This window comes from Hydra vulgaris, chromosome 02 (genome assembly GCF_038396675.1).
Source record: "Hydra vulgaris chromosome 02, alternate assembly HydraT2T_AEP".
In the NCBI taxonomy this organism is placed as follows: Eukaryota; Metazoa; Cnidaria; class Hydrozoa; order Anthoathecata; family Hydridae; genus Hydra; species Hydra vulgaris.
The window spans coordinates 50,042,757-50,067,810 of record NC_088921.1 but is presented as its reverse complement, the minus strand read 5'-3'; the positions used below and the strand labels follow the sequence as shown (position 1 = coordinate 50,067,810).

Below are 25,054 nucleotides of genomic sequence, written 5' to 3'. Positions count from 1 at the left end.
AATCTTAAAATAACAATAAACTTTCACTCTATTTAATTATTAGTAACTGTGTACAAATATTAGGAGCTTTGCTTTGCAAATGTCAGAAACTTGCTTTGTTAAAATTTAACATAAGATAATTTTTTAGGTAAAAATAAATATTTAGTGAACCATATGTTTAGTATCTTTTTTTAAAAAAAAAAAGCATTTATCAAAAAAAAAGTTTTATTGACACAATTTACTTTGCGATAAGCACTTCTCAATTGAAATATGTTAAAAATGAAGTGGATTTAGGAAAGAGAGAGGAGAATCAAAAAATTAAAGTTTTTCTCTGTGATATGAGATTAACTGGACTACATTACCTCAGGTTCCAATATTCAAAGAAAATGAAAATATGAAAAGGCAAGTCTGATTATACAGTACTACCATTTCAATATCCTTTTAAAATTTTCTAAAATGGTTGAAATAAAATTGGACCTGGGCTAGGGTGCGTCACAACTGCATCGAAAAAAATTGAATGTCTAATTCAGAGCTGTCTATATTTCTATTTTGTTCCATTATGACTACAGATAACTTTGGCAAAAGATTTTGAAAATCTAAGTACATTTAGAGGTCCCCCATGAAGAAAAGCATTTATTCAAATTACCACCAATGTGCGACTCTGAATAAATCACAGAAACAGTCACAGAAAATTCCGTATAATTATGTCTATTTTGACTATAATAATGTTAAACCTCAAAATTCAATGTTTTAGAGCCACATTAAAAAAACTGCAATTTTACTTGAAATTATTGAATAATTTTGTTAAATCTCTAGTCTAAATATAAATTTTAAAATGTAAAAGTTGAAATTATTGAAATCTGAAACAGTTTGACTGTGATTAACATTTTTGCATATAATGCAGTTATCGGAATGCCAGTTAGTTTTGTTGTGTTGTGACATTTTTTCTTTTGAGGCGCAGATTTGGAATGTCTTTGCGATCTTTTTCGACTACCTGATGAACGTTTTGAAAATGTTCATCCGATCGAGCAGGTTCGAAAAAGTCCGATGCTAGTTTGACACCTCTCTCGGCACCATCATTTACAACATTCACTGCTGCAACATTTTCATTATTCAATATATAAGCAGCAGACTTGTTCCACTCATTGACAGGAAGTTGTAAAAAGTTGGTATCCAACTGAAGACGATAAATTGTGAACCATGAATCAACCTGAACAAGGTCACACAGCCGTGTTGAATGATCAATGGACAATGGAAATCGTGATTTGCCCCATCCATTACCAAATCGATTGAGTGGCGCTTGCAGATCAGCCAACGGTTTGACTTTGAGTATAGCATCTGCTAGAGCTTGTCGTTCCAACAAAGATACACGATCACTGAACAGTGCGAGAGGAACCATTTCTGCAGTTAGATACCAAAGATGGCGATTTAATAACTTTGTCAACAACCTCATATTCCAGTAAGTGCTTGTAGAGCTGTAGATCATTCCAAGGCGCATCTACGGTTTTCTTGCATGTGAGCCACCATGTGATGTAAATATGAGTAACGAATGTTGTAAATGCACGTATTTTTGTAACTTGGTGACGACTGGTAATTGTTCCTGGTGAAAGTTCTGCAATTTGTGATTTAAAAGTACAATTTTGAGGCTGTAGATAAGCTTGGCCATCCAGCGAGCCTTATGCAGAGCACCAGGTCTTCTAAAATTCACTTCACCATTGTAAGCAGACAGGTAGACTAGCATTAGCTCGGAAAATTCTCGGTAGTCATCACGTAGAAATTCAACCTGTTTGTTGACTAGAGCGATCACCTCACCTTTTATTATTGCCAGGAGCTCTTGAGCCTGCATGCCATGATCAGCTGGACAGAATGGAAGTACTTGAGAGGAATTATATGATACCAAATCCCAATTACTGCGAAGTCTTGTAAATAATGTGACATCTGGTGATTTTGATGCTTCAATCTTTAGATCCGTGAAAACATGTGAAAGAATTACTTCAACAATATGATGGCGACAGCCTGACCAAAGGACAGCACGTTGCAATTTATCTTGTATGGCAATACAAGCAGCTGTCAAGTTGCCAGTGTTTGAGCTTGTTGTGTCAAATGTCATATTCACAATTCTATCATTACAATTCCACTCGGTCATCAGCTTCATTGTTAATTCAGCTATGACTTTTCCGCATGTTTGGTCTGTGGCTTTGAAATAACTTGGAACCCCCAGCAACTTAATCTGCTTAGCATTGCCCACAATCACAGTCATGCGTTCTTCTGTAATACGATGATTCCTAAGAGTTGAAGTCATTTCTCCATCCCAATGCAAGGAACACAGTTTAGGTGGTACCCATTCATCGTGGATTTTATTTGATATTGCACTTACTACCTTGCGTCGTGAACAATCCGCAGTTGCATAAGAAGCAGCAACCATCGCAGAAACATCGCCTCCGGACTCATTTATCAATCCTTGTGTGAATGCTGCTTGTTGTGTTGGTGTCATCTTCAATCGAGTTGCCAGTGACACAAGATTTGGTCGGCTAAGCACATTTGTAGGTATAAATGCTGTTGTTCCCAGTGGAAGTCTTTGCCATTTTGAAATTTTTTCTTTTGTTGCAGCTTCAAAATCTACATCGTCTTCCGAAGCGGAACTGTTAGATCGGATACTACTGCCCTCATCGCTTAACACAACTTCAGATGATACCATGGCTGATGATGTTTCAATCTCACGATGTGCTCGCTTCATACGCTCAATTTCTGCGGCATTTCGACAATGGCGTCTGGATATTTTTTTTGCAAGTGTCTTGTCAAAAGCCCCATAACTGGCAGTTCAGTTCACCTTTCATTGAGTCAAGAAATGCCAGATCATCTGCATTCTTAATGAGACTTTCCACATTTGGAGGCCAGAGCTGAAAAGTTGATGCCAACATAGTCTGCATTTCCTCCAGTTTTTGTTTCGTGGATGGAGTGTCACGTCGACTTTTTTCTATCGAACGAAGTTTGTTGTTATCATCAAGCAGTTTGACAATTTTTTCGCAGGCTCTACGATCTGTAACCATTGGAATGTTGGCTTTTTCATAGAATTTTTTAATTTGGTCTAGCACGATCTTTGCAGTTGTGAATCTAGCAGGAGCACCGACAGACCCTGGTCGCTGAGATTTTGTAGCAACATTTGCGTGGTACATCATACACCTCAAAACCTGCATACATGTTGGCAGCCGAATGCCAGTTATTGTTCCATCATCAACACAATTTGAGGTTCCTAACCCAAAGATGTCCGTGGCTAGTCGAGTTTGTTGTTTAGTTTTTGACCCGGATTCTGGAGTTTTTTGATGACTGACTGCCACCGGTGAAGAAAGAATTAAATTGTCGAGTTTATTAGATTTAGGAGGTGTTACTGCTTTGTCTAATATTGCATTATTGTTCAAATCCATTTCGTGAAACTATGAAAGAAAAAACAAAAAGATCAAAATTAAACATGGCTACCAAAGATTAAAAACATAGAAACCAAAGACTAAATATTATAATAATTTATTTAGGGCTTATTCTGTTAATTAAAATCTGCAAAACTATCAAGGGCCTGGGGGACCTCTAAATATTGTCCAAATTTTTTTTTTTTTTAACATAATGCTTATGTCAGCTGGTAAAACAAAATAAAATAGCAGACAACTGAAATAAAAAAAATATATTTTGTGATGCACCCTAACCTGGGCTGTCAAACATCCGAAATATTACCAAAAAGCGAAAAAAAGTTATAAAAAATACTTAATGTTAGCATATTTCATTATAAAGTTATGCAATTATTATAACCTTTTTTTTCAACATCTTCACTTTCAACAAGACTGGAAGAGAAAAGATGAAGTTTATAGAGCAAAATAATGATTGACAGACAACTTAGAAGTTTTGCAAACTATATGAATCAGATATTTATTATACTTTCAAACATCTTCTTTTTGTGATACTTGAAATGTTGTTCAATGTGTTTGAATCATATAGGCTCATCAGCAGGACAATTGACAAACTGACCATTGACCTTGCACTTTAAAATGTTACTCAAACCAAAAATAAAACCAGCAATTAATCACAAGTAGTTAAGTTAACAATTATTGAGTGGCTTCAATTCAATACATTTATAGGATTATATAAATATAATTAACTGTATAATTAATGACTGTGAGGTCTAACATTTTCAACCACATTTTCTTTGTCTTAATGACGATAAACTGTGAGTTGCAAAACCTCAGTATTTATTGAGTTTACAAAAAAAAAACAAGAAAAAATCCCATTAAATTAATTTATAATTTACTCTTATTTGAAGAATGCTTAAAACCAATATCTTCTTGAAAAATGAATTACTCCCCAATAATACAACTTTCCAGAGACAAAGATATTGCGAGATTTTTTTAAATATCTAACTAAACTTAGAGCCAAAAAAAGGTTTCTTTGAAGCTATTTTGCTTCAAAGCCCTGCTTCCATCAATTGTCTCTTCAACATCGTCACAGCTACAAGATCACCTTGCAATCTATTCAAAGTTTAGGAAATTTTTTTTTAAATCTTTACTTCCAACAAGGCTGCAAGCAACCACTATTAGTTGGAAGTTACTGGAAGAAAAATAGTTGAAGCTTATTAAGCAAGATAACGGTTAACAGACAACTTAAAAGATTGCAAATTATATGAACCAGCTGAACAAAATGAAGAGAGTGAGTCTTAGCAGGAAACCACTCTAGATACAGAAGCTGGAGCGAAATGAATGTCTAGCAATGGATCAACCTTTTTATCAGCTATATTTGGTAGGATTTGACAAGTGGAATCAAGAGATGAGATTAATGAAAAGTTCTTAGCAAAAAATTCAGCTTCGTCTTTAGATTAGGTAACAAAATCTGAACCATGCAAGAGAGATGAGTAACAGATTAGCCCTTATTATAGACACTGTTAAAGATTCTCCAGAAGTCTCAGGAGCCTAATTTTTGAAATGAAATACAATATTTTTTGACCTGAGAATAGTGGGTGTTAATACGACAACTTTGTTTTACTTTTATTTTTGACTCTTTTTATTAAATTCTATTTACAACTTTTATACAGAAACAAAAGTTCTTGAGGGCGTTATTATATACAAAAATAGCTTATGACTTGACTAATAAATTACATCAATTAACTTTAATAATATTATGACAAGAATTTTATAAACGTAACAAAAAAGTTTCATAAAGATCAGCTATTATCACATTACCCCAAGAACTGAAGTTCTTAAGTAACATGGTTGATCATCTGATTGCTGGTAATAAATTATCGACGATTTCTGTGCCGTCAGCTTCCTCCTCAGCGTCAACAACTGTTTCTTCAGTTCCTTCCTCTCGTGCAGCAAAAATGTCTAAATCTTCTAAATCACTTTCACCATTGTCAACTTCTTTACTGATAACAATTTTACTTGAAGCGTTTGAAGAATTTGAGGCAGGAGCTATTCTCACGTCTCGCACATGTCTTGGTACACCATCAATTTCAATATTTGTGTTTGTGAGTATGTCAGTTACAGTACCAATTTTCCAAACTGAAGTGCACTTTGCATCAGCGGGGCGAACATAAACTTTTTCTCCAATTCTATAAGTTTTCATAACTTGTTGTGATCTTTCCTGAGTTTCAGTGTTTTTCTCCTCTTGAATTGGTAGATGCCAAACGTACTTGTTTTTTTGAGAAGCAGGTGCAGATTCCTCGTTTGTTCCCACCATTGGTGTTGCATTGTACCAAAATACCGCTACTAACGGACATATTTGTGCCCTCGCAGCTGTTCGTTTTACTGTGCAGTGGTTACGCTCCACAATCCCATTTCCTGATGGTCTATATGCACATCTATGCTTCTTTTTTACAGACCATTTTTCACATATGTTTGAAAATTCACTAGATTTAAACACTGATCCATTATCCATCAACAGTTCTTGATAAATGATTTGGATTGTCTGAAAAATGAATTAGAAAGTTGACTGTTATAGATTGAGAAAGGCAAAAGTTGTGGGCCTTAAAGCCTTCAGAGTCACTGACACTGAGCCAAGCCATTTAGTGTGATGAGCAGTTACCAATAACAATGATATTGGCTGAAGGATAAAGAAAATAGGCTTGGTCAATTTGATTAGAAATAACAATAGATAAGCAATATAGAACAAAAAAAATGGTGAAGTAGTGCTACACAAAAGCGCATAAAAGAATAGTCTGTGGATTCAAATCTAGTTTCCCAACAAATGGGTTCATTTAAATTCATAAGAATGTAAACCCCCAAGCCAAGCATGAGATTATTGGAGTCTTTAAAACTAAAGGAAGATAAACATCAACAATAAGATCACAAGATGAGACAGCTTAACTCAAGTTAGTCTCACAAAGAGCAAGTAGGTCTGGTAAACTTTACAAAGGATAAGACTTAACAAAAGAAAAGTTGCTTCAAAGACCACAAATATTAGTGAATGATAGATTTAGAGAACATGTTGATGGCAATGGTTTTTTGCGTTTTATAGTTTTTGGTACTTTAGTCGCTTTGATTTGTTAAAGCAGAGTGTCTGCCAATTTTTTATAATGGATTTCCATAATTTTTCCCCCATATTTCCTTGATCCACTACCTGTTTTCCCTGATTTAATTTAAAGTTACACAAATTCTACTTTAAAAACACAAGACTTAGATTTTTTTGGAAAAATCATCTTTAATTGCAAAAATGAAAAAAACAAAATCAACCCATATATAAAGTATCAAGAAAAGTTTATAAAACTACCTACCGAATAAAATTTTATATTACTCTGTAAAGAACTTGACTCTAAGCACAAATAGTACTCAGTACACTTTGAATAGTATAAGCAATTGCCACATTACTATTAATAAACCCTAAGCTATAACAAAGGGCTACTAATGTGGCATACACAATGCACACCAAAAGTACAAACAGTGACATCATCTATACCCAAAATGGAACTGTTAGTATTCTGATACTTTACAACTGTTGATGGAATCAGTCTCTCTGAGAGCTACCACAGAATTTGGGAAACCTGACTACTAGCCAGCCTCATAACCATAAAACTGAGTTATAGAGCTGTACTGTCATTAGGAGATAATTGAATGAGTTGCTTAGTCATAAAAATAGAGACACAAGCAAAACCATGCATTGAGTCCAGCATTCAACATCCTAAATTGGAAACAATTTATTATAAATACATCTAAGCCAGATGAAAAAGAGGGTGCAAAGCTGGTCAACAGATAGAATCTATTTTTTTCCCTTATGTTTTTACCTAGAAATCCTTCTACAAGACAGAAGCCATCTCAAGCCTTTACTCAACCAAGAGTCTCAAGGCAGGGGGTGGATTAAGTCAGAGTTGCCTTCTCCTAGCCTTTGTCTAAAAAAACATACCCTACAAAGCAGCAGGACATGCAGCAGGTTGTACTGGGCTACATATTAACAGTAGCAAGATAACGTGACCTAACAAAAAGTTAACAATCTATTTTATTTATTAGTAGTTGTAACTCTTTTTTCTTTGGTGTCAGATGTAATTTGACAATGTCCTGATCTTTTTTAATTGACTACACTTCCAGTTTCTTTATTCTTTTTAATAATATTCTGTATTATTGAAATTGAAGTATTTATTCTTTTTTTGCTATATGATATACATAAAACTTTTTGATTTATAAACAATTAACATAAATATCAGACTTGATAACTGCATGATTAATAAGTGAATATCAAAACAGTATGCTTATGTCAAATAAACACGAAATCCCTCTTCAACCAATTTGAACATGTATCTTATAAACTTTGTAATTTTTATCAAAACACTTTAATTAAAATACTTTTGAATTACTTTAATTAAATAATAATTCAAAAATAAAAACTAATAAATCATCAAATAAAAACAATTTTTTTAAATATTTTTGCTACTTAAATAAATATGGATGGTAGTGTATATACACAATTTGTAAAGCCTATGGTCTCACTAGATTAAACTTTGTTTTAGAGCTGTATTCTCATTAGCAGATAACAAGTAGAGCTGCATAATCATTATCAATGAGGCACAAGAAAAAATCTATGAGTAGATTCAAGAAGATCCAGCATTCATTATCTTATACTGGAAGAAAAAAATAAGTAGTCTCCATGACTGTAAGGGCCCTTTCAGCCTTAGAGAGGTGAATAACGTTTAAAGTAAAAAATAAAAAGATATACACCCATTAACGATTTTATTTTTGAAATATAGAACACAATTTAGTAGTAATTCAGTAATGTAATACATTACATTGACTCCAATTGTTTTATCTCAGAGCTTTTACAATTTATCTCTAGTTTGAATTATTACTTATTGGGCACAAATGTTAATTCGAGTCGCTTAGAATTGTTAAACTGCATTTGTTCTAAAATATCTTTTTATAAATAAAAAACAATTAAGCAATTTAGTGTAGCTGCACTGACCAAAAGCTTCTCTAAAGCATCCACAGTTCAGTGCAGCTTCACTAAAATGCCAAGTTATGTTAGCATTTATAAAAAACAATAAACAGTTCCTATTATGCCACATACTGATAATCCATTATTATAAATGCTTAAGTACATCTATATTTTAGAAAACACTGCTTCTTTACATTAGCTATTTTATATTTGTATGTTGATCTGTAATTATTATTATAGTCAATTCACTTTATAGCAAAACAATGCAAATTTGAGATGTCAATAATATATATGATTTGACCCAACATAACTTTTAAGGTATGTGTGTATATATATATTATACAACATGTAAAGTTCTGATATCATTCATTGAGCATTCTTGCTGAAGAAATACATATTACAAAATAAATTTAATTTTGATTTTTACAAAAACTGACTTTGAATAAAATTTTACTCCAAAAATTAAAATAAATAAAAAAACAGAAAAAAAGAAAAAAAAATCCTTGCAAAATAATAAAATATGGAAAACTATAAAAATAAAACTATAATATACATAAATAAACTTACTTGTTAAATCAGAAATAAGTCCTCTTATGTCATTAGCTTGCGATCGTTGTTCATTAGCTTGCTGCTCATTTAAAAAATTTTCATTGACACCAAAGACTGTGTTGCTCCTGTAAGAAACAAATTTTTACAAGTTTAAATGAATTATTTTTGTATATTTACTATAAACTAAGAATTTGTAAATAACCAAAAAAATTAACAAAAACCAAATATTAGTCAACATAAAATTATAGTCTGCTAATTGTAACATCTTAAGGAGGACAATACAATCTCTGGAAAGTGCTTACAATAAGAACTTGTGTGAAAATAGACAAGGTGGAAACTTAAGAGCTCTAGGTAAGTTTCACAATTCAATTGTTGCTCCTGTGTCAAGCTGATTTGTCTTTGTCACATAATGAGAATGGAAGAACAAATGAATTGTGGGCTGCTAAAAGTATCAGATGTTTAATTACAAAATATGATTGTAACACTGATTGGGTGCAGAGTGGTATGTGCCAAAGTTTATTTCATTATTTTTGTGAAATTATTGGTAATTCGGAAAAAAGTGTATTGTGTGATATAGAGAAGTATGAGTGTCTAGCATGTTAGGGTGAAGATATAGATTATCTTAACCTTTATATTTCTGAAAAAATTTCTTTTATACGCGCACAACGCAAAGTTTTCAACGTTTAGTACATTCGATTGCAGATGGAGCATGAAAACCTAGAAAAAATATTCAAAAGTAGCATGGGGACTCATGAAAGTTCTCTTAATAAGGCCCTTAAAGATATGACGGTTGAGCAATAAGCTTACCATGGTAATGTATTTGTAGGTAATCATTGCAAAATAGGATTAAGAAACCACTTTATATTGTTATTGATGATGAGGCGATTAAAAATAGATTTGTACATTTGTTTAGTGTTTTTAATAAGTTGCAACCTATTCTTTTTAAGCAAAAATTTCTTTTTGATACCAAAAGTACTGAGCTTCATCATTATATAAATTTATTTACTATTGAGTTTCATTCTTGAAACTCAATAGCAAAGTAATCACACGAAATATGCTTGAACTCATTTTTAATGTGCCACTATTTTTAAAATTGCATAAAACTACTGGGTTGATGAGTGAAGAGGAGGAAGAGTGTTTGCATAATAGCGTAAATAAGGAATTAAGACAGTTGCATTCAGTAAGAAATCAAGAGCAGAAGCTGCACCTTGTTTTAAAACACTTGCATCTTGTTTTAAATCAATTGCACATGAAAGCTGAGAAAGTGTGTTGTGTGTCGTGAGCGTGGCGAAAATTTATTTTATAGACAAGGTCTTTGTCTTGTGGTCATCAAATTTAGTTTAAATATTTAAAAAATTAATACAAAAAAAACTTTTTACATCAAAGATAAATTATATAAGATCCTTAATTTACAAATAAGAGAATTTTATTTCTAATATGTCTGTGTAATGTTTGTTTAAAATAGTTATTATTTTTTATTATATTGATTTTATATATTAGGTAGGTGCCCATTCTGTTCCTATCTTTAGAAGTTAATTATACCTATGCAATACCTTTGCTTAGGTTAAAGAATGGAATATAATTCTAGCATCAAATGTATGTATAAATATAGCTTATTATTTTAACTTGTGATCAGAATAACTTGTATGTTTGTTGGGTATGATCTTTTATGTTTATGTAGTTAATTTAAAAAATGTATTGTTCTTCATCATATGTAACATTTTTTTTATGTATCAGATGTCCATTCAATTATTAGAATCAGAAGTTAGTTCTACCTTTGCAGTACCTCTGCTCTACATACCTCCTCTCTGGTTAAAGAATGGAATATAAGTCTCATATATATTAAGTTGGTGTAAAAACTAGTTAATAATAGTTAATAAATTTGTTAACGCTATAGTCACAATTTTGAGTAAAGCAATTGTTCTTCTGGTTTTGAATGAGGTATGAATCTTGTATCAACTGGGTGTACAAAGATAGTTTACTACTTTAAGAACTTATCAATGGACCAACTGATTATAAAACGGTTTTTTATGAAAATAGAAACGAATTATCAAAAGATTTAAATTAGCTATTTGTATATTTAAATAAAGTCTTTATTTTTGGTGAGAAGAGATTATCGATTCAAGTGCTATAAAATAATTCTACTACCAAAAGCAAGGTTAATTCAAAAACTTTTACTCAAATTAGGTCATGAATTATTTTAGTAGACTTGGTGAGTCTTTATTTATTAACAACCTAACACCATATTATTAGAACTGTATGCACAGAAAGAAATAAAATGTTTAAGTTTTTTAAACGCTTAAGCTTAAATGCTTAAACTAAATATTCCAAAATCGAAATCTGGCTTTATTTTATAATGCAATGAATTTATCAGCTTAGTAAAATTATTTTAAAAACGTACTCATTTAACAGCTTATCCCCCTTCTAACAAAATTTTTCATAACTTTGCGAAAATTGCGATTTGCTTTCAGACTTCAATACATTCTGTTTTAGTTAACCTTTAATAATTAAGTAAGGTTTTTTTGTTTTCTAATAGTCTAACAATGAGTGTATTTAATAATAATTATCAGAAATATATTTTTCTGATTTTTTTTATAAAAAGTAATATCCAACTAGTAAAATTCAGCCGAGTTCATCATTTGTCGCGTTTATTCTAAACTAAAAGAGGTTTTTTTACAAATGCATTAAATGTCGTAAGATTGAACATTTTATTGGTGTTTTTATTCTTTTTACAAAACAAAATTATCTCTAATATCTCAAAAGTTATAAATGTTTTAGTAACACCCCTTAAGTCAATATTTTCAAAAAATAACAAGAAGCCATAAAGCGCGGTTTGAAACAGCCGTGTTGACATATCAATAGCTTTCAATAAAGTTTAGCATGCTGGTCTTATCAAAAAACTTGCTTCAGATGGTGTATCTAGGAAAGTTTTTGAGATTATCAAATCATTACTAACCGCTTTAAAGTCATTCTCAAAGGCCTACACTCTTCTTCATTATCAGTAACTTCTGGGGTACCTCAAAATTCTATCCTTAGTCCTGCTTTGTTTCATATCTACATTAATGATCTTTCTGACAATCATACATCTGAAGTGGCTCTATCTGCTGATGACTCAATTTTTGAGTCATCAGCAGTTATATGTCAGATCGCTTAGAACAGGCAGCCGATCTTGAACCTGGTATCACTTCTCTAACAGATTGGGGCTTGCAGTCCCTTGTGAACTTTAACTACAACAAAACTTTACTTTTTTTAAAGTTATTTACTGCAAACAACTATTGCAATAATGTCGACATATATATATCCTATATTAATTCATGACAAAATCTCACTAAATCCTCTTCTTTTTGTCTTCTTGGATTATTGTTCACTACTGATGTCTTATAGAAAATATCTTAATAATCAATTGCTTATAATAATCAATTGCTAAGTTAGCATCTGCTAAGGTTGCTTCTCTTTATTGTGCTTACAGTCATCTTATTTCTGATTCCATTCTCTTCCTCTACAAATATCTTATTCCACCCTTATGGAATACTGTTGTCATATATGAGCTGATTTTTCTAATAATGCTCTTTCTCTTCAAGACAAGGTCCAAAAATAAATTGTAAACGTAGTTAGACCTGCTCTATCTGCCTATTTTGTTGCATCTCTTTCTCTTTTCTACAAATACTATCATGGTCGCTGCTCAAAGGAGCCATCGTCTCTAGTTACATCAACCAAAACTCATTCTCACTTGACTTAACATTCAGCAAAGTCTCATCCTTTTACTGGATCTGTCCCGGCATGTTCTAAAAACTTTTATTCGCCTAGTTTTTTTCCCCGCACTTTATCCCTTTGGAGCTCTATCCCATTTTCATGTTTTTCTTACTCATAAAACCTACAACTTTTCAAATCTTCTCAACTGTCCTTACTCTGTAAATTTATTCTCTGTTTTCTAGTAAATCCCAACTTAATAGTGGTTGCTTGCAGTCTTATTGGAAGTGAATCAGAATGAAAAAATGTAAAAAAAGTACAATGGCAAAAAATCTAAAACTCATTATTTTACCATTAATAGTAAAACAATAGTATTACAAGGTCTATATGCAAGCACAACTCCAACCCAACTTTAAAAACATAGCGTTAAAACAATTAGTAACAGAAACTTATCAGAAAAAATAATTAAGGTGATGATTTAAAAATAATTAAGATGTGAAAATTTATTGCAACCTGATATAAAGAAGAAACATTAAAAACATTTCAGTTTATATGCAAAAAAAAAATCTTTAAAAATACTTAATTAACAATGTTAATTAAGTATATAAATTTAATTAAGTTAATAAAGCTGATTAAACAGGTGAGACCATCAGTGTATTATTTGTGAATACTGTTACACATATAGAATATGAAACGGCACTGCAACATAGGAGGAGGGTTATAATATAACCATTCTGGTTATCAGGAGAAAATAGGATGCAACAAATGAATCCTAATATATTGCAGCTTTTAACTATGACATTAGCAAAATAGCATATATGCAATATTTTTAAATATAAATCTTTTAAAAAAATAATGAAAAAATAATAATAAATAAAATTTTTAATAGAAAATAAATCTGTTTTATAAAAGTTTTCATTGTCTTACTTTTTATCAAGATATAAACTCTTGATTTGTGTTGCAGGAGTTTGAGTTAAAACTTTATGAGACATTTCTTCAAACTTCTTGCAAAACTATATTATTTAATTAAAATTGAAATAAATATTATTATCTTCTATAATATAATCTATATTAAAAAACTTTTTCTTTATTTTTGATATCAGTAATACTGATAATAATATTAATGTAATATTGTAATACAATATTATATTATATCAATACATAATTATATTTATTAAATAATAATATATTAAAATATAGCAGATAATAAATATAGTATAATATATTTATATAATACAAAATAATAAACTGTATGTTTTTTTATATTCTATAATATTATAACTAGAGTATTAATTTATATTGGATAATATTATTATTTAATTAAAATGCAGGTGCTTTAAATTAATAATTATTTTTCAAGATAATGATTATAGTTAGTAACTATAATACATTATTTAATGATAACATTATTTATATATAAGTAATAAATAATAAAATTATTTATTAAAATTATTAGTAACTTAGTTACAAATAATTACAAATAAACTTTTTGCATCATTAATAATTAATTTTAAATATTGTTGTAGAAATATTTTTTGTTTTTAATTTTTGATAAATGAACACAAATTTTAATATTGGAAAAATTTTCATAAACTTTCATCAATAAAAAATTTAAATTATACAAATTTGTGTTCCATTCAAAGATAAAAAAAAACATAACAAATCAGACTAAAATTGTAATAGGAAATGCTTCTTTTCAATTTGTTGACTGAATCTCTAGGCGATTACCATAACAAACAAGAGGTTTTCTGCCACAATGATTAACGGGAAATGTAATGGATTTTAAAACATTACGGCAGAAAAAAAAACTAAAAACTAAGATATGAAAAATGTAAAACTCTTTATTATTAATAAAGAGTATTTTAAATCTTTAAATTTTTTAAATTTTAGATTTTTGTTTTTAAAACAAGTCAACAGAGACATACCGGTTTAAAATTGTGATCAAGTCGTTAGCCCACTGAACTCTTAAATAACAAAATCTTAACCACTACTTTTTATAATTTTGTCAGGGAAATTTCTATCCGAAGTACTTTTACCAGAAATCTGAACTAATTACTACTAACCAATTACTTAACTATTACTCTGACCCAATAAGAACTAGAATGGAATGGCATATATTAACTGATTATTTTTTAATATAGGTGATAGGAAGTTTATATAATTGTTTAAATTGCTCAAAAGTTTCTGTCCGTAATAGTTTCTGCCCTTAAAAAAATCACTTATATCACATATTAAATTTCCAGATGCATTTTTAGATTTAGTTGTAATAGTTTATGAAATTAACTTTAAAGTTTAGTTAAACTATAGAAGCAACCAATCAGACTTTTTAAATTTTTTTCTTAATTGTGCTTGTTATTTTTTCACTTATACTTCCTCCAAAGAATACCAAATTTTCGTTTTTGTAATGCAATGGATTTTACTGTTTTAATTAAAATAAAAACGCACTATTGGAATAGTAGTAATTTTTGTTTTCTGATGAAGTGTTTGGTAATTAAAAGAGATATTGAAAAATGATTGGTTTCAGAAATAATTTTAGTTCACTAAAAAAAGATATATAAAAAGAGTATAAAAGATGGAAATGATAAACAAATTAACGCGCTTATTATTATACATAGCCGACGACACGGGCTTAGAAGTGGAGGGGCACAGTCATCAATTTCTAAAAAAAATCGTCTATATATGGAATTTTCTAAAAAAAAAAATGCATTTAAAAAAAAAGTGGGGGGCACTCTGACTCCCGGTGTTGTCGGCCATACTACACAAGCTTATTTATTGCAAGCCATGTCCACAAGTCGATACAGTTAACTGTATTCTATAATTAAGTATTATTAAGTTTTTTAATTTTTATATTGGGTAATATAAGAAGACCATTACTTTATTATGACTTTAGACAATTTGAATATAACTTAATTAAACTACTATATGACTATAATTAATTTACTTTCGTACAACTTATTTACAGAGCCGTCCTAAAGAGATCTTAAAGGGGGGTGATGTATCTGTTTTTTTGCCGACTAACGACTTTAAAAATAAGATCCTCGTCCTGACATTCGGCGACTGCCGCCTAAAGGTCCAAGTTTGCAACTAATTTTCAAAGTAAGTTTTTGTATGGGAGTTTCTAATCCTCCTACGTCCCTTCCTTAAAAGGCTCTGCTTGTTAAATACCCTTTATGTAATTTGTTGTTTCTCAAAAAACTAAAATTGAGAAACAGTAAAAATGATTTTAAAACGAAGTCTAGAATCAATGCAAACAGCATATGAAGTAAAATTTTTTTAAGCTATCAGTACCGTTGTATTCAAAAAGCTTTTTTGGGTTTTCAAAAAACTAAAGAAAAAAATAATGAATTAAAATATAATAAATAATTAATAATAATAAATTTAAAAAAAAACACAAACACAGAACACAACTTCCACTTTGTGAATTTTTCTGATAGAACTAATCATTATTTGTAATCACGAAGGTTGGATGCTTAGGCACCGTTGTTCCTGAAAATGTCTGAAAATATTCTTTTTATGTAAATAAGTCTTTTTGTTAAGTCTTTTTTTAAGTAGCATGTTTAATTTTAACAAATTGGTTCTCTTTTTTAAATTAAAGAGCTTCTTTTTTTAAAACAAATATATTTAAAAAAGCAACTGTAGTAATTTTTGTTTTTAAAACTTTTAATTGAAATACTACAGCAGCATCATACTACTACAGCAGCTTGTTGCTATTGTAGCAGTTTAGTAGTACTAAACTATTATGATAAATAGTTGAAATATCATAATTATTTTAAATAATTATTATTTGAATAATTAATAAGTTATTTTATTGTTTTTTTCCCGTGATTATTTTTTGATACCAACTATTAGACTCCACCTATTTGAAATATCAAATGGGTTATTGATTTGAACTATACTGATTTGGCTATACTGAACTAAAATGAATATATATATATATATATATATATATATATATATATATATATATATATATATATATATATATATATATATATATATATATATATATATATATATATATATATATATATATATATATATATATATTCATTTTTGATTTGCGCAAATAATATTCCTAGAAGTGCTATTGAGGCATACAATTTTTTGAGTAATATTTTTATAAACATTTTTTTGAAATTAATATTTAACCCTTTTATTTTCCAAGGATAAACAAACGGAAATTTTTAATTAAAAAAAAATTTAACTAATCAAAATTATTTGCTTTAAAATTTTTAAGCTTTTTTTTAAACGGCTTTTTAAAAAATCAAAGCTGTTTGACGCCATTATAAGCATACATTAAATCTAAGTATGCACAATAGCCAGGGCCGTCCCGCAAAAATCTGAAAGAAGGGGTGATGGAGGGCCGGGGGGCTTATCTATTTTTTGCCGACTTACAACTAAAAAAAAAAGTTTTCGTTTATTGATATTTGTCGACTGTCAACTACAGGTAAAAATTTTCCGACTAATTTTTGAATAAATTTTTTGTCGGGAGGATAGACATGCTTTACGCCCCCTCCCTCCACCTCTCCATTAGGATGGCTCTAACAATAACAATATTGCCTTTCACGGTTATTTAAAAATACTACGTATACTAATCAATTGGATTGTATTAGTAGTCATATAATAATAATACTAAAGCAAAATTAACGAGGATAGCTATAATAACAAAAATAATACTATTGGATATAATAGTCATAATTATCCTCATTTAGAAGGAGAAAAAGACCTCGAATAATATTTGAAAAAATAAAACTTTGAAAATACATTACTGGATGTTGAACCTATGAACAAAAAATAAAATAAATGTAAAACATGGTATAAAAAATGTAGTCGTGAAAAACCTATATGAAGTGGAGAGGTTCACCAGATAGCCTCTATAATATAATAGTGTTATTGGGGCCCAGTAGGCCGTCGCATAAAAACCCTAAAAAAAAGATTTTGCGGCTGTTTATGGCTTCTTTACAAGTCAAAATATTAGATTCGTTGTTCATTCGCATAGAATTATTATCAAACAAAAAAAACAAAAATAACCTCGTGATGAAGTAATCGAAAAAGCTTATTTAACAGTTAGTTTAATATTGAGATCAATTATTTTTGTCCAATAATAATGCCTATTTTGCAATCCGTTGCTCTTAGCTCAGCTAGTAAAAATATTTTTAAAGTTTACGGAAGTGGACTTGTAAACTCAACTGCTAAGTATTGCACTACTAACGATGGTAAAGAGAAGAATATAAATAATGTTACTGTAATAGGAGGGGGGTTAATGGGAGCTGGAATTGTACAAGTTGCTGCACAAAATGATTTTGACGTTGTTATAGTAGACAAAGAAGATGAATATCTGCAAAAATGTATGGTAATGGTCAGAAAATCGATTGACAGGATAACAAAAAAAAAGTTTCCTGACGAGCCAAAACTGGCTTCGAAATTTGTCAACGATACTTTGAACAGGATAAAGACAGAAAAAGAGCCAAGTGTTGGTGTTGCCAATGCTGATTTAGTGATTGAAGCAATTACAGAAAATCTTGATGCAAAGTGGAAATTGTTTGAAGTAATAGATAAAGCAGCCCCGAAACATTGTATTTTTACATCAAATACTTCTTCTCTTCCTATTTTTGAAATATCTAAAGTGACTTCAAGACCTGATAAATTCGGTGGGTTACATTTTTTTAATCCAGTGCCATTAATGAAACTTGTAGAAGTAGTTAAAGCTGAAAACACATCTCAGGAAACATTTGATACATTATTCCAGTTTTCAAAAGATCTAGGGAAAATTCCTGTTTCTTGCAAAGATACTCCTGGTTTTATTGTCAATCGCCTTCTTGTACCCTATATGATGGAAGCTATTCGTTTTGTAGAAAGAGGCCATGCAAATGCTCGAGATATCGATACTGCAATGAAGCTTGGTGCAGGTTATCCAATGGGCCCTTTTGAACTAGCAGACTATGTTGGTCTGGATACTATTAAGTTTATTGTTGATGGTTGGCATAAGAACAACCCTGACAATCCACTTTTTAACCCAAGTGAAATGCTGAACAGATGCGTTGAAATGGGAAAGTTTGGGAAAAAAAATGGAGAAGGTTTTTACAAGTATACAAACTAATTAAAATGTAGAAAATAGTCAAAAACTTCAATTAAACATTCATGATAAAACTTTTTTTGAAATGGATATCATTTCAGAGTTTATTCTGTTGATTTTATTGGTGTTAAAACATTGAATATTTTACAAGTTTTACAGGTAAATATTATTTTACTAGTAAAATAATGTTGAAAGTAAAATTTCTTTTGATTAAAGTTTCTTCTCTAATTAACATTATTTAAATGATTTTTCGTAACTATTTTACTTTATTGTTTTAAAATTTTAAAATTTTATTTCCAAACATTGTCTTATTTTTTAAAAAGTTTATACTTTGTTGAAGTTTTTATTTAAATGGTCTAATGTGTATGAGATATTTTCAAGTAAGCTTGTTGTCATCTTTTTATTTTATTTTTTTATCACAAGGTATTAATTAACAAAGTTGAAGTCTAAAGCATAATCTTAAATCTAAATGTTTATTTTGCATGATAAAATACTCGTGGCTTTGCACACTTTCAAATAAAGTTTACATATAAAAACAATACAATTGCATATAAAATCAATATAAATTAATTTTATAATATATATGAATAATCCCATTTTTTTTTAAATTTATTATTATTATTATTTATTATATTTTTATTTATTGTTTTTTTCTTTAGTTTTATAAAAAACTTTTGCAATGTGCATAACTCAAAATTAGTTAAAATTCGCTATTTTGTTCAATTATTTTGGTAAAATGTAAAGAGCTTGGGATACATTCATGTCTATTCTTTATAATATATACAGACAGTTAAATAATGAGACAAATCGGCTGATAGAAACACGTGCCCAGGTCCGTCTTTGAGCCATCCTGGCTCACCAGTAAGATAACGTTTGTAACAATGAAAAATTATGTTTTTAGCACAATTTTCTTTTTAGCACAATTTTCTTATAGCTTGTTTCTCCGCGCAGTGGCCTTGTTCGTCAAGGTTCGTGTTTCGGAGTTATAGAGTTGAGAGAGGGTTTTAACCACAAGTAGCCTCCTCATCTGTAGTGGCCTTCTCGGCCTCGGGGAGTTAAATTACAAAAAAAAAAAAAAAAATATGGCTAAATAAGTTTTACTGTTTTAGATCCAAAATTAAAAAGTAATTGTTATTATTATTTATTTTATAATTGTTAGATTATTATAATAAGTTATTCCAAAGAATAAACAAATGAACAATCAGATCTTTGTATTTTATATATTTAAAACAATTCAGTAAGGCAAAATGAGACAGAAATTTTTAAAGATTACATACTTTTCATCTAGGTTACATCACCAAGGTAGATAATTTATTTTGTTATCTGCTTTTTTTTTTTTTTGGTGATTTTTAAATCAACAAAATGATCGATCACACCTTTTACATTGATTTCTTTTAAAGAAAGATTTTTTAATTTGAAAAACGGCTAGAGCGTAGAGGTGTTTCTGCCCACTATTAAAACTCAGGCAGTCCTTCACTATTTGAAAGTTCACTAAGTTGAAAGGGACCGATATTTGCAACCGCAGTAGAGAGAAACATTCTTAAAGTAATATTCACATTAGGGAATGTCAATTCAAGTTTCTTTCATCGAATACAAAAGTAAATCCGATAATTTGGTTTTCTAGTTTCATTGGTTCCAGTTTCGATTGAAGCGAAGCTTTTAAAATGCAGACAGAAAATTAGCTTCCACATTTTTTGATAGATTTATAAAATTTCTTGTGCGTGCGATTTAATTGCAACAGAATCCATATCTGGATAACGGACGAGAGATTCAATACTATGTATTTTTGAAGAGATAAAGGATATCTGCTGCTCAGTGATCTATTATTGGAATAAATGGTAAAAATGTTTGATTTTCCAAATAAGATGATATACATGCGAGACATCTGTGTCGTTGGTATACATGCGAGACATCTGTGTCGTTGGTATACATGCAATACATCTGTGTCGTTGATGTACATGCGAGACATCTGTGTCGCTAATATACATGCGAGACATCTGTGTCGTTGATATACATGCGAGACATCTGTGTCGTTGACATCTGTGTTTGAATCAACGATATTCAAAAAGTTCAATAACTGCAGGAAAGAAGTTTGCCAACAACAAAATTTATTTTAAAATTGTCAAGTGCTCTTTTTAAAGCGATTCCAGCTTGGTTAAGACGATTTGTGACGATTTAAGTTACATAAGATCGAGCGTTATAATAGAGAAATTTAAAATTTTGAGTGGTTACTTAGGTCTTTGCTTATTTATTTCGCATATAAGAGGCATCAATCAATTTCTTATATAATACTGACTAGTAATAGTGTTTACCTTTTTAACATAACCAAAATGAACAACACCTGTTGTTTTGAAGAAGTAGAACATGTTTTTTTGGCTCAAATCTGTCGCATCTTTTTGGACTTTACCGACCCAACTAGCGTTAGCCAATTTGTGTCCTACTTGTCTCAAATACAACCACGATTCATCCAATGTAATAATATCATATAGTCTTCATGGGCCGTTTCTAAAACGGGATAAATTTTCCTTACATGCCTCAACTCTATTCTTGCGATTTTTATCGGTTAACTCGTGAGTTTTCCAAAAAGATGTTAGTTTTCTTTTTTTAACAGCGTTGTGAATGATTTCGTTAATAATTAATGATTTTTTCGTTAATAACTATTTTTTCGTTAATAATTAACGTTTTGCAATTATTATAAAACAATTAATCGATGTCAGAGCTTCAATTATATCATGTGCTGCTTGAGAATTTTCTTCAATAATGGCTCGTACACGTTCAATATTCTCAGCTATATACGTGGTTTAAGGGTGCCCTGAGCGAGAATCATCGTCGAGACTCTCTATCATCTTTAAATAAAGCAGTCCACTTGGTAACTGTACTATATTTTGGTGCTTAGTCACCATGAACTAAAACTAATTCATTGGTTATGGCCTGTGCTGAAACTATGAGTAGAGCTCGGGTTTTGATATATGCTTGATATTCTAATTTTTCCATTTTAAAATTTTTCTTTTAAATGTGTTTAACAAAATTCAAATGATTTTTTAAATGCACACTCATAATATTTCAACACGAACTTAAAATATTTATAACTAAATACAGTTTAAGATAATATGTAAATATTTAATTATTTTCTTATCATTTTTTCCTTATGTCTCTTTGTAACTAAATATATCTGCAAACTTTTCTAACGACCTAAGTATATATATACATATATATATATATATATATATATATATATATATATATATATATATATATATATATATATATATATATATATATATATATATATATATATATATATATATATATATATATATATATATATATATATACACACACACACATATATATTTTCACTGTGTTTCATCAATTAAGGCTCATCAGAAATGAATGTTTAAGTTAATAAAACATCTATTTTTACCAAAAATTAAATTACAGGTACTCCTAAATGTCTTAGCTACATCAAATTTTCACAAATTTGTGGAATATGCTGACACAATTATAAAAAGAATTATATAGAATTGCTTATTTTTCTTATTTTTTCTTCTTTTTTTTTTTGAACAATTTAAAAAAAAGGGGGGGGGGGGAATTTGATGTAATAATTTTTGAGCTCACTTACTTTTATAGTTTTTTATGAGAAATTTGTTTTTATGTCTGCATTTAGAAATCAATTCTGATTTTATGCTTAATAAAAATTCTTGGTTCACATGTGCAATTGTATTAAATTTTTCTTGTTGGCATAGTCTGCATTTTTTGGAAATATTATTATATTTAGGTGCTGTTTAAAGGATAGATCAGTTCAATATAAAATCGTCAATATTTTTATATTTCAATTCCCATATGCATTTTAACAGCATGTCTTTTGAATACTTTTTGTTTTTAAAGGACTGTTTATGGTTGGCAAAACGTTTTTTCCATTCATCCTCTGTTAAGCCAATATATTGTTTATCAGGTACATTCTTTGAGGAAACAACACATTTAAATACCATGTTATTTGATAAACATTTCCTACTCATTGGACAATTATATTTTTGTTTACAATTACAAATTTCTGTTGTTTTTTCATTTAGTGTTTTCACTTTTTCAAGGGCATCTTCGTAAATTTGTTTAAAGGAGTTGAATACATTTTCATCAGAGGAGTTTTGGTTTAGTCTGTTATTAATTGAAATCGGGATTTATTTTAGAATTTGGGGTGGATGACTTGACTTGATTAATATACAATAGTCATCATTTTGTTTTTTGAAAGGCTTATATAAATTTTTAGACAGGTTAAATGTGACATCAATTTTTAAATTTATGCTTATTTCAATAAGGTGGTATCCTGGTTTTATTTTAGCAAAAAATGAAAAATTTGAAAAAATGTTATTTAGACAATTGAACCTTGTAGAATTCAATAATAAATATCTTTTTTTTAAAATAATACTGCAAAAGATTTTTGTGTTGGTGATTTTTGATGATTTAACTGAGTATTGTACATGATTTTTAATATTAAAAATGATTTTTCTTAATTTCTTTTTTTTTTTATGAGTAGCTGTAGGAAAACAATGATATCTCAATAAAAAATCATTATTTTAGCTTCAAATTTTCAGGATATGTTCATTATTAAAGTTTTTAGAGCCTGAACCTGAAAAAAAAATAAAAAAATAAAAAAATAACTTGACCTACAACTACCCTATCAACTGAGCGTTTTATCGCTAAAAATAGTTTTTTATACTATTAAGTCTGCCAATTTAAATCGTTTAAATTTTTTTTAAATATTTTTGGTTCAGGCACAAGTTACACTAGTATACTAGCTTCAACTTTTAATATTGATGTAACCTTAAGATATTTATGCTCTTGAGATGTTAACTTTTTCACTTTTTTTTTGCTGAGTCAGCAATTTTTTTTTTTTTAATTAAAAACATTTTTGTAATACGTTTTAGGTTTATATCTAATATGCTAGTATTTCGTCAAAGGTATTTATTATGAGTAAAATATAATTAAATAAAAATAATGCCAGGATACCGCCTATATTCATAAAAATTATAATTAAGGCTTATATTCATGAAAAAATTTTTTAATATCTTTTCTGATTTTATCGAGCTGTGGCCGAGATTTTTTACGCATAACTATTAAACCATCTTCACGATAAAGCCCAAATAATTAATATTAATTGAGCAGTGAGATTTATTCTATGAAAATTAGCCAGCTGATCAACCACAACTAAAAGCTCGGCAAAATTTAGGCAATATCTTCTTAAATAAAGTCGAAGTACATACTTTTTCTTAACCAATTTTTAGGAGGTTAAGTTTCGAAAAAATTTTGTAGCGACGCACCGTTCATGTGATCTATTAGATTTAGTAAAATTTGCCCGAGAAGCCTCACTCTACCCTTTTATCATTACTTCTTTAAAATATCGTCTTTAAAATATTTTTTAATGTATAATTTACTTTGAAGTAATTTATTTTGAAAGTGATTTTCGTTATTTATTTTTTTCGATCTCATGCTTTAATAAAAATGTTCATACACGACTTTTACAAAATCTTTATTTTTTTAATTCGTTTGGTTATGAAGACGTTTTGGATCTTGAAAAAGGCTGCACTTTCACTCTCATTTTTAATTGATTTTGCAACTTTAACTCGCTCTTTGCAGGCTATCTTGTGCTTCCCTTGAATTGCTTCTTGCGTCCATTGACCAGCTACAAAATATTTTCGCCGAGGTTTTCTTTTACTTTTAGCCACTTTTTGAACTTCTAGCATTTCATAATTCTTTTCTTTGCTTGAACGGTGTTTTAATAGAAGATTTGAGTAAATTAACTACCTCGTTGATTTTGTCAACAATGACCACATAGTTGTCGTTTGTCGAAAGGTAGTTAATGATTTCCCCCAGTTGTAATGTCATAGCTGGTCCTAATCTAGATAAAGTTTTTTTCAGTAATGAAGGCTTGGTATAAATATTAGCATAAGGTCTTTCAAGTAAAAGAATGTAGCATATCCATGCTTCTATCAACAGATAAAAATAAAGTTCAAGTTGACTTTTGCTAGGCCACACAAAGCAATATTTGCATAAATGTTGCAGATCGTATATTATATTAGTATATTGTTATGTATATTATTACCGTCAAATAACTCAGATGGTCTAAGAAATATGCATGAAATTTTGATGTACTTGCCAAGACATTACCGAATGAGGGACCTGATTTGTTTATCCTAATGACAGAGAATCTTGAATGGAAAGAATTTCGGAAAACCTTGGTTGATGAAATGAAGTTGCAAGTGATAGACCTGGTTTGGTTAAAATTAGTATTGAATGTTCTCCATTAAAAAAGAAAATTAAAAAAACATTTATTCATCCATACAAGATGTCTTTTTTAATAAT

At 29.5% G+C, this 25,054-nt stretch overlaps 2 protein-coding genes and 1 long non-coding RNA gene across 5 annotated transcripts in view; 2 read left to right on the top strand and 1 right to left on the bottom strand.

Moving 5' to 3' along the window:
- Positions 1-13,692, bottom strand: part of LOC100207156 (coiled-coil domain-containing protein 180) — a 105,879-nt gene extending 92,187 nt beyond the window's left edge. For 2 of the 3 annotated variants that reach the window (XM_065791253.1, XM_065791255.1), the window contains exons 1-2: positions 13,546-13,692; positions 8,947-9,053 (exon numbers count right to left, since the gene is read on the bottom strand). In XM_065791253.1, the coding sequence (XP_065647325.1) occupies positions 8,947-9,053; positions 13,546-13,610 (172 nt within the window). In that variant the 5' untranslated portion in view covers positions 13,611-13,692. The remainder of the gene's footprint in view (positions 1-8,946; positions 9,054-13,545) is intronic. The other variant, XM_065791254.1, reaches the window with a different exon arrangement.
- Positions 10,401-10,993, top strand: LOC136076538 (uncharacterized). The gene is made up of 2 exons (XR_010636354.1): positions 10,401-10,524; positions 10,666-10,993. It is a non-coding gene; the product is annotated as an uncharacterized LOC136076538 (long non-coding RNA).
- Positions 13,693-17,568: 3,876 nt separating the features above from the next.
- Positions 17,569-19,089, top strand: LOC100198712 (hydroxyacyl-coenzyme A dehydrogenase, mitochondrial). The gene has a single exon (XM_065791252.1). The coding sequence runs from the start codon at positions 17,726-17,728 to the stop codon at positions 18,716-18,718; it is 993 nt and encodes a 330-aa protein (XP_065647324.1). The 5' UTR covers positions 17,569-17,725; the 3' UTR covers positions 18,719-19,089.
- The last annotated feature ends 5,965 nt before the right edge of the window (positions 19,090-25,054 follow it).

Bases quoted from the DNA above. Each gene is read 5' to 3' on its own strand.
- LOC100198712 (XM_065791252.1), top strand. From the start codon at position 17,726: ATGCCTATTTTGCAATCCGTTGCTCTTAGCTCAGCTAGTAAAAATATT.